At 37.0% G+C, this 11,356-nt stretch overlaps 1 protein-coding gene across 1 annotated transcript in view; it reads right to left on the bottom strand.

Annotated features, from left to right (window-relative positions):
- LOC128513469 (polymeric immunoglobulin receptor-like) overlaps positions 1–11,356 on the bottom strand; it is a 61,531-nt gene continuing 50,175 nt past the window's right edge. The window contains exons 4-5 of the mRNA XM_053487216.1: positions 3,128–3,436; positions 1–74 (exon numbers count right to left, since the gene is read on the bottom strand). Coding sequence (XP_053343191.1) covers positions 1–74; positions 3,128–3,436 — 383 coding nt within the window. The remainder of the gene's footprint in view (positions 75–3,127; positions 3,437–11,356) is intronic.

Raw genomic sequence — 11,356 nt, 5'->3', positions numbered from 1 at the left:
CTAGCTTCTTAAATCCTCAGTGCTCCCAGAATCACAGCCTTCAGTTGTTTGCAATACAGAATTGTTTTGGCTTTCTGAAACATAAAACACATCAGAGATTAATACACATGTGTATATTGCAGCATGTATTTGTCACACCTGTGCCACCACAGTCCCGGGGAATAAGATCCGCGTCTGTCTCATAGCCCTAACAATCATGACAGTATTGAGGTGTCACTTGCATCAGAACAAAAAAGGATTTTCGTTGTTTAGACACTATTTAAAATTTGCCACCATTTGGACATCTAGAGGAAGTTTGTTTCACCATCCAAGTGCTAAACAGTAATACAGTGCGGAAAGTATTCACAGCGCATCACTTTTTCCATATTTTATGTCACAGCCCTATTCTAAAATAGATTAAATTAATTTTTTCTCTCAGAATTCTACACACAACACCCCATAATGACAACACGAATGAAGTTTAATTTAGATTTTTGCTAATTTATTAAAAATTAAAAAATTTGAGAAAGCACATGTACATTAGTATTCACAGCCTTTGCCATGAAGGAGAACTTTCCAGAAGGACAACCATCTCTGCAGCAATCCACCAATCAGGCCTACAGTATATGGTAGAGTGGCCAGAGAGTCTCATCAGACCTAAGAATTTTGTTTCTTATGGTTTGAGAGTCCTTCAGGTGCCTTTTACCAAACTAGAGGCGGGCTGCCATGTGCCTTTTACTAAGGAGTGGCTTCCGTCTGGCCACTTTACCATATTAGGCCTGATTGGTGGATTGCTGCAGAGATGGTTGTCCTTCTGGAAGGTTCTTCTCTCTCCACAGAGAACCTCTGGAGCTCTGACAGAGTGACCATCGGGTACTTGGTCACCTCCCTGACTTAGGCCCTTCTCCCTCAATCGCTCAGTTTAGATGGCTAGCTCTAGGAAGAGTCCTGGTGGTTTTGAACTTCTTCCACTTACAGATAATGGAGGCCACTGTGCTTATTGGGACCTTCAAAGCAGCAGAAATTTTTCTGCAATATTCCCCAGATTTGTGCCTCGAGACAATCCTGTCTCGGAGGTCTACAGACAATTCCTTATATAGTGTAACGGGTTCAACCCTAATTGCATGGGCGGCACTGTGAAGCATGGACACGAGGCGAGGTCTCACGGGAAAAGGGTAATTTATTTAGGTAAAAAGGGAAGGAAAGAGCTAAAGGAGGGAGGACGGAAAAAAAGGAGAAGGAATGAAGTGCATGTGCAGATCCGGGGGCAGTGCCAAGCTGGCATGCAGGCACACAGCTGGCGGTAGGTGGCGGTGGGCGGAGTGGCAGAACAAAGCACGCGGAGGCAGCGCTCCTGCACGCTCCTTCATGATGGTGTTGGCGGGCTCGGTGCGGGAGCTCGCGCAGTTATTCCTCACACTGTCCTCAGTGCTGAGATTAAAAGGCGGATTTCCAGTGTCAAGTCACTCTCTCGTGCTCCACCACATCACGTACTTCCCGGATCCCAGACTAAAACCCCTGTCTTGCTTTTATAATGCGGAGCAAGCCTAAGATCCTATTAATGTTAATTAACGCCAGCTGGCCCGAATAGACAGTGTGTGCCTTGCCAAATCATGTTCAATCGACTGAACTTACCACATTTGGACTCCAATTAAGCTACAGAAACAACTCAAGGATGATCAGGGGAAACAGGATGCTCCTGAGCTCAACTTTGAGCTTCATGGCAAAGGCTGTGAATACTTAAGTACATGTGATTTCTCTTTTTTTTTTTATAAATTAGCAAAAATCTCATACCCTCAGCTGCCTTCCAAGTGCCCTGCATTGCCTGAGCCATGATCTGCACCCCCTCAGCCACACCCTGCACTGTCTGAGCCAGGCCCTGCATTGCCCTATCTTGTGCTCTATCTTGCCCAGCCCAGATTAGGCCTGATACGACATACTTTCTGCCTAGTATAGCAGAGTTCTCTGGTGATAAGAAACTGCTGTTGAGCATTCCAATCTGCATGAAGTACCCTGAGAAGTACAGTATAATTTACAGGGTGTTCAGCCATGTTACAGTAAGTGTGATTTCAAACAACAGGAAGTGATAATGCTTAGTTCAAGGGGAACTGACAAACAGTGCAGAGAACAACTGGAAAATTAAAGATTTCCCATTAATCATTGTGTGTTGCTGGAGCGTAAAAAAAAATATTTTTATTTATTATCATTATAATCAAGGTCAACCTAATATAAATAGGAATTTAATTTAACCAAAAAATCTACATAGTTGAGATTAGTACTACTGCATAGTACGACATAGGCTAGTAATTTGTAAAAAAGAAAAAAATAATAATACCCATAGATCTTTAATCAATTATTAGTAATAATCAATAATATATTTACAAGTTATACACATTTCAATAGCATATCAGTATTCGTTTTAAAAGATATTTAATATTTAAAATAAATGTGAAATTTCCACAGCAGCACGACAGCATGACAGTTTAAGTTATAATGATATATTCTAGGTTTTTTTCATAATAAATTTGGTCCTTTACTCATCCTCTAGCTAGATCTTGACCAACACTTATATCTATAAGTCAAGTAATCCCTAGTTTAAAAGTCCTGCATAAAGAATGTATAGTGTACGCTGAATAGCTGACTACAGTTTTTTTTTTTGTACCTTAGGCACAGGGTAGCTTAATTTTAAATTGCTTACAGAATCATAATGAATTGGCAAGGTTTTTCCCCTTTATTCATGCTTAATTTGCTATTTCAAGAAAACAATTAAATACACAATTGCTCATTGAGGCATTAACTGGTTGTCATTGTATAAATAAGCAGGTGTTCCTAATAAAGTGGTCAATGAGACCAAGAGTTTTAAGTTCTTATGACATAAAATACTACTAGCAGACTAATACATCATGTACTGGTGTGAAGGATGAATAAAAGGCTTTATTTTGCACATTAAGCACTCATTCCTTTTTTGAACTATAATAGAAAATCGGTAAAACTGCAAAGGACAACAGCATAAAATGGAGCTTCCTACTCACGTGTAAGTGCTGACATGGTGAGTGGTTGTAGTTTCTGATGTATACACTATTATCAAAATATATAAAATTATAATCAGTGTGATTTCATTTCATTTTAAGAGTGTGTGTGATAATACCTGGAGGTGGATCACTGACACTGACATGAACAGGAACCTGCAGATCTCCTGCACCACACCAGTACCAGCCAGCATCACTCTTCTTCAGTCCTCTCATCTCCACACTGAAGGATCCTCTCCCATCATCACTGAGCTGCACTGCTGAATTCTGGGATGTTTCAGTCCTCTGAAATGTGTTACAGTTCTTGTCTTTAAATCTGCACCACTGCTTCTGTTCATTCTGATATGCAGTGCTGTAGAGACACTGCACTGTGACGTTGCCTCCTTCCTCACCTCTCACTCTGCTCTCCTTCACAGATAGATCAGGATCTGAGCACAAATACAGAGTTAATATTCAATAACAGCACTACACTGATTAGTATTTGCAGCCTATAACTTAATACCTGCTTTCACTGTGATATAAAGCTCTTCTTTAACATCTGGCGTTAATATTCCATCTATCTCTACAACACACCAGTACATTCCAGTGTTTTCTGTCTGGAGATTATTCATAGTCACAGTAAAGAGACTCTCAGCTGGGTGATCAGTCACTGTCACTTTCCCCTGTGTATTATTGGTATATGCCTGAATTTTGCAGTAATTAAATGCTGAATGAGCATCATAGCACCAGAATTTCTTATGTTGTATATATTCCTTATCATAATGACATGGGATAGTGACAGATGCTCCAGTTTGTGGATTTAGTTTTCTGGTTGCTGAATGAAAACTGTCAAACCCTGAATACAAAACAGCAACAAATTATTTTTACTTAGTGAAAATAAAATATTTGATTATTTAATATATTAATGATGGTTATTAAATCAGTTTTTGAGGTATCAGTAATTTATTTTACACATAAATGTATAATTAAATAATTATAACAAAAATACAACTAAAGAGTCATGGGGAATGTACTTACTGGTTATGGTGAGAATAAAAATAAAAAAAAAACTCATGTTAGATTTCTTCTGCTGTTGAGTAAAATGTAAGGGTTTTCTCGCGTCCTGCTTCTCTGTCTGTGTCTCTTCTCCTTACTGTGTATGTTTTCGCTTAATCGGTTCCTCTTTCAGCTAAGCTTACTGTGTAGTCTAAAACCACAGCATGCATAATTTAGTGGCTTTTTGTGTTAATAACGTCAACAGAGATTAAAAAAGAGGCTGACTCAGGACGAAGTGTTCATAGCTACTATAACAAGAACTAGGGTGTTTTTCTTACTGTATGTCATACTTTTAATTAAATTGTTGCTCATTTTGTGTCATTTAATGACAGCAAGATCAGAGGTGGGTAGGTGGTCAAGTAAGAGTAGTTGTACTCCAAAATATTATTATTTTAGTAAAAATAAAAAGTAGTCATCCAAAATATTACCCAAGAAAGAGTAAAAAAGTATTGAAAAAAACTACTGAATGTCAAATTTTTGCATTGAAACCTGTGTTCTATCTCACTCTCTCTCTCATCTTCTATCCCGCTTTATCCTGTATACAGGGTCGCGAGGGGCCTGGAGCCTATCCTAGGAGGCTTAGGGCACTCCAGTGGAGACTGAGCTCTCCAGTGGCCATAACAAATGTGCATCGGTCTAGATACAGAAGCACATTCTGCGCAGTGGAATAGGGGCCATAGGTTGTCTGAAAAGTTTTTTTGCGGAACTGTGGGAGCACTTGTCTCCATATTTGCATCGCCAAGTATCAACTTCTACATTTGTTTGGTAAATTAAACTACAAAAATAGATGCGTATCTGAGTATAATATATCACAATACACAAATGATGCTGTGGATGAGAAAAAATTCACATAAAAAGAACAAAAGGAATTAGACTTTAGATTAGATTAGCTACAGTATGCAGAAATAGAAAATACACTTTCTGGCCATTATCTTTGAGGATTAAACCATCATCTTCGAGTATGAAATGTATTCAAAAGAAAAGAAAAGTAAAGCAAAAAAAAAAAAAACAGTAAAACTCACTACAGTGTGTCATAGTGAAACAAGGAGTATTTCTACATGCACAGTGCAAAGAAAACTCAAGGGATTGGGGCACTAGTAATGAATACATTTAAGCACAATAAATAAACGAACTTAATAAAGAGCAGAAAATAGTGATGTGCTATTTACATTACAATTTATTTAATAATAGGTTGCTAAACAACTTGGAGTGTGATGGAGGCCACGTGTGGTTTGGAATTGAGGTGTGACGGAGGCCACAGGTTTATGAAAGAAGCTTAGACTGTTAAAGAGTTTGTGTGAGATCTTATAGACCCCAAACTTTTAACCAGTGACAGGAAGTGGCCAGGATGTGTAATGTCACTAATAATACTTCTTCCTAGTCAACTAGCATAGACATGAGCCGCTTGACAATGCACACAAACACCTGTTTAGATGGTCAGTTCCAAATATAATGTCTTTAGACAACACTGCAAGCTTATTAGGAACAGAACCTGCTTTACTACAGACAAGTCATATGAAAAGTTTCAGCACTAATTATACATGAGGTACTATTTCTTTAGTTTTAGGTAAGTAGATCGGGCATGAATTCTTGTAACTTATTTTACATTCATATGCAAAATAAACCATGGACACATACATGTAAAAGCTCCAGAGTGTTAAATTAATGTCTTTAATCTATAAGAGCACTTTCCACAGCCATGACCTATACAATATAGAATGTCTAAGATAAACTTAGAGGGTTGATGCTTTATTGAAGGAACTGAAACTTTTGATAGTTGAAATTTGATGCCGCCACTGTTTTAAGACATTTTTTTTTATTATTAAATTTATTTAGTAGTAGTTAAGTAGTAGTAGTATTTTTATGTAGTGGCTCAGTGGTAGGTTTCCTGCCTGCTATGTGGAGGCCCAGGTTCGATTCCCACCCAGTGCCCCAACCACTGGTTGCAGTGGAGCCAGAATAAAATAAAAGGGGTTTGGTTAGAAAGAGAATCTGTTGTAAAACGTGTGCTAAGTTGTTGTGTGGATTAGATGGTTGGCTGTGCTGATGGGATCAGCCAAAAGATTAACAACAATATTATTTAATTTAATACGAATCAAAGCAGTGGATTTTAAACACAGACCTGAAGAATATGGAACTCCAAAGTGTTAAAAATTAAATAAATAAATAGGACATGATGAAATAAATAACTCTATAAATAAATAAGACACAGATATGTAATATGAGAATGATATTGTGAAATAATGGAACATATTTTGAAAAAAAGCATATTATTGTGAAATATATTGCACTCTGCTACATAAATTCACTTATTTTTATGAAATAATATTTCATGGTCATTATTTTTTACCAATAACAGAGATAATTGCAGAGGCATTTTATTTAATTCATGCAGTTTTTATTTCAAAATCCTGTTTTTCACGATGGCCTATTTATTTCATAATGCGACTTTTCAGCAGAATAAGTCGTTCTGTCAATCAGCGCCAGTGGGTTGGATGTGCATGCCTTTTAACATTGATTAGTTTCCCTGAATACCTGCTGCGCGGACCGCCGCTACAGCTAGCAATAACGTGCTAGGCAGTGGCAGACTGGCCGTCTGGAGTACCGGGCGTTCTCCTGGTGGACCGCTGGTCAATATGGCCGGCCCAGTTAGTACATAAATTAATTTTAAAAATGTTGGAAAATATAATATTGCATCTCTTTTTTACGCAGATAGATGAGTGCGTTAATCGTACTGGCGCCGCCGATAAAGTGCATGTGTTTTGTAACGGCCAAATCTATGTTGTATATCACATCATGTATGTACAGTATGTTGCCCTTTATGAGTTGCTGCGCGTGTCTGCTGAGGAGGTGTGCACGTGAAGAGGAAAGAACAGAGCAGGAGCTCAGCTGTGCTGCTTCCCACCGAAACGCTTTATTGTTTTACCCTTTTCTTTTTTTACTGTATGTTTTGTATTATAATTTTGTGACGCTAAAAAAGGCTGATAAAGGTTTTGTGCTGAACGCTATTGTTGGCTCTGAGTTTTTTTTTCCCCAGCTATCCGTCCCAAAGCGGAACAGTTTGTGTGCATGTGAATGTATTGTAATCCTATTCCATACGTGTTCTGAAACCACGCCCCCTTTCACTTTTAATTTACAGAGGGAGAGATATGGATCCTTTCTCGATACAGCAAAGAATGAATAATTGCAACGGATGAAAAAAAAAAAAAAGGTGGAGCTGAAAATTTACGCGACAAGAAGAAAAAGCTTTAAAAGCAGATGCTGTGAAATTCTTCAAATTAACAGATTCTGCCTTCGGCGTGAGGGGAAATTACAGTTCCACAGGGTCTGACAGCTCTAACATTACGGTCAGGGCCAGTGAGTCTGGATCCAGCAGCCTCAAGGTCAGGGATGATGATGACCAGCACCTCTCCCCTTCTGTACCCGAGCCAAGTGAAAATCAACTGAACAGATAAACTGGAATAAAATCAGAGGCAGCATTAGCTCGGGCTAGTAAACTTACTCATTTAAATTTTTATTGTAGACAATATTTATTTAAAATAAGGCTGAGAAAATATATTTAAATAACATTGACTACAATAATAATTACTAACATGAGCTGATGCTGCTACTGATTTTATTCCAGATTACCTGTTCAGTTTGATTGGCATCATTTTCACTCTGGTAGAGAAGGGGAGAGGTGTTGGTCATCATCAGCAGGCACTGGTTCATCATCACTGATACTACTAATAATAATACACAGATGTCACAATAAAATTGTCACAATAAAATGTGCTTAATATCAATTTTAAGCAAATCTTCAATGATAGACAAAAATAAAATTATTTAAATATTCATTAGGCATGTACATGCAGCACTTTCTTGGTGTTGGACCTTCATTTTTTAAATATATAAGAATACATAGTTATGCTAGATCCTGAAAATGTGTGTTTTTGTTAGCAAACACCAGTTGTTTTTTGTTTTATACATCTTTATCTAAATGTGTAGGCATGTTGTGTTATATGCATGCTGTATTTAAGAGCTGGAGTGGTGTATAATGGAGGGAATAATGATAGCGTATAATAATAGTCATGTATAAGGAATTGTATTAATTCAGCATTAGCAGTTTCCATGTGGCAACTACAGTAAGGACATCATGACTGTGATATGAGTGTGAGGCATGTTGTCCTTGTCCTGATCTGGTTTGTTAATAAAACTGATAATACTGATACTGATATTTTGGTAAATCATTTTTTTTAAATTGACGCTATCTTTAATGACTGATTGATGTTTTGAGCTGTACACACATACATTCTTGCTTAAACAACTTAAACTTAAAACTACACTTTGTGACACAGTAATAGTAATATTTCAAACATTTTGCAGGCTGCAGTTTGAAGAAACCAGAGAATAAATAATAAACCAGACGTTGGGTCAAAATAACCCAACAAGGTGCTTGTTTGTACTATACCCACTACATCTCATTTGCTCATAGAGTAACCCAACAATGTGTTTAAAGTACCCGAAATAACCCAGAATTTTACCCAGCATGAACAACCCAACAATGTGTTTACAAAAACAACCCAGCCTTTTTTAGAGTGTATCAAAAATGACTTTTTTAAAAGTAGTTAAGATATCTTAATTTTGCAATAAACTCTTAAAACTTTATTTTAATAATCACACAAATCCAAAATATGTACATAAAAGGCTAACATATCTAAAAATGAATTCAAACACACAAAAATGTTGTATTGTGGTCTATCAGCTATTGTTAATTATTAGCAGTGTATAATCCTATACTGTGCTTGTTAACTGCAGGAATCTGTAGCCTCAGTCAGAATTGAGGAAATCTCAATGAAAATAAAAATGTAAAATTTCTAACAGAGCCACAACCAGAATCGTCAAAAACAGCATTAACAACAAACTTTAAAACAACAATTACATATAAATAATGACCTAGTCTTTTAGTTTTTAATTTTGTACCCTTGGAAGAGTTTATTAAGTTCATTAGAAGAAAAAAAGACTGGTGTGATATAATATTTGTTAATGCAACACTTATAAAAAGTTAAATATAAAAAGAAAAGCAACCTTAAATGTAAAAATTTGTGTTGATTATTATTTAAGTAACAACTCTTCTTCTAAAGTTACAATAAAAACACAGACACTGTCACCATAAAAATTTTATATGTTCTTAATTTTAAGTAAAACATTAATAACAGTCAAGGAGGAAAAAACGTTTAAATATTCATTAAACATGCAAATGTTTTATGTTTTATAATCCTTGCATTTGTATATGCAAAACTGAGAAATATATATATATATAAAAAATGGCAAGCCGTTTAGGAAAATATTCATGAGAGAATTGAATAAAACGTGAGAATATTGAATTTATTCCGTATATATTAATTGAAACTTTATAAACTTTAATGTAATGTTTGGTAGCGAGAGTGAAGACGGTTACACTCACTGATTCGTATTTAAACCAAAAACTAAGGCAAACAAGCCGAAGCAGTTGAGAATCCAGTTGATGTGCAAACAACAAAATTAGGCATAAGGCGAGCTCGTAGCCAAGAACATTCACAGTGGGCGAAATTAATTAGAGCAAGCCACAAAGAAACTGACCATAACAGCCAACTCCACGACGAAACTCTGGGCTTAAATACAACGTAAATTAACTGGGTAAACCAAACGCAGCTGTGACACATTAGGGAGGAAAAAGTAATAACAACCCGTGGCGGGTGTAAACGTATTCGAATGTGGAAATCTGATATTGAGTGAGGCTTACGGCACCACTTTGGCCCGTACACGAACTCACTAACATGTTGACCATCTCTTCATTTCTCAGATTCGCAGCAACCAAGTTTCTCACTGACTCACTAATTCTCTCTAAATATGGCGCTGTGTTTTGATGACGTCATGTTATAATAAATATATTCATACTTTTCATTCAATATATTCGGAATCCATTTAATATTCTCACTTTTCATTCAATATATTCAGAATCCATTCAATATATATAGAGTTTTTATTCGATTCTCTTATGTATATTTTTCTAAATGGCTTGCCATACTGTAAAAATACATAACTATGCTACTGTATATTATGTAACTATTATTATGTGTAAGTCTCTGGCACTGTATGTAAGGCATGTTGTCCTTGTCCTCATCGGGTTTGTTCATAATGCTGAGGATGAACAGGAGACTCGCAGTAGAGATCTCTGGGGCACCAGCCACAGTTTCCTTCCAGTCAAACAGTACATTAATACAAAGAGAATAAATACAATCACTGTGTGAAAGATTTGTAAATTTACCCTACATATATAAGCAGGCTGCGTATTTATTTGTTTCAATCACACACCTCTTAACGGCAAACCACAGAGCTGTAGATGGTCTTATCATCAACATCATCTGGGGACACCTGGAACAGGATATGAATAAAGATTAATATCAGTTACTACTGTTTGTCTCAATATCAAACCAGTTCCTGGCAGATTACTAATTAAACTGGGGATTATTGATCTAACCAGTGTTGGGTGTAACGCGTTACAAAGTACTTGAATTACTTTGTTAATGTAATGAGTAATCTAACGCTTTAGGTCCGCCATTTAAGGACTCAGTTATTTACTTATTTTTTCAAGAATGTAATCTGTTATTCAGACAATTTATGTAATTCATGAGCCAGACAGGGGTCATTCCATTAGTGTGTGTGTGTGAGAAAGTCGTCCTACAAGCCTCACCCCGATAACCCGCCCCCCTATTATTCCTGCTGTCATACCTCTATCTCACCTATGTGGTTTGACTTGCAATGAGAAGCGGTGTTAGGCATCGAAAGCCACCATGAGTGACCACCTGATGTTCAGGGAATTTCTGCAAGGTCCGCGAGCTTCCGTGATGACCGACGCGTGAAAAGATGGAAACGCAATCACAGCGCCAAAACCCGTGTGAAATCATGATGGACCACCGTGCAAAACCACATAGATGAGATAGGGGTATTAGTAGTTAACAGATTATGGGCCAAACTTCGCTGAGTGATGATCCCACTGTGCAATGTGACGTTATAGTGACGTCTTTTCCATGTCATTTTTGGACGTCCAATTTCAGTCCATTAATGGTGTTGTTTTGTAACGCCAGGCGACGTCTTTTTTTTTTACGTCTACCGCACGTCTAATGTTGACGTCGGTGGAACGTCTTTTCCATGTTATTTTTGGACATCCAATTACAGTCTTTTGTGAGATAGGAATAAGGTGGATAGGCTAGGCTACCATGATTTTTTTTTACATATAAAATATAATTTACATAAATGTATATATATTGTGGCGTGGCCGGGGTTTCGAG

This window comes from Clarias gariepinus, chromosome 25 (assembly GCF_024256425.1).
Source record: "Clarias gariepinus isolate MV-2021 ecotype Netherlands chromosome 25, CGAR_prim_01v2, whole genome shotgun sequence".
Lineage (NCBI taxonomy): Eukaryota > Metazoa > Chordata > Actinopteri > Siluriformes > Clariidae > Clarias > Clarias gariepinus.
Note: the sequence above shows the minus strand (reverse complement) of the source record. Positions and strands in the feature narration are given on the sequence as shown.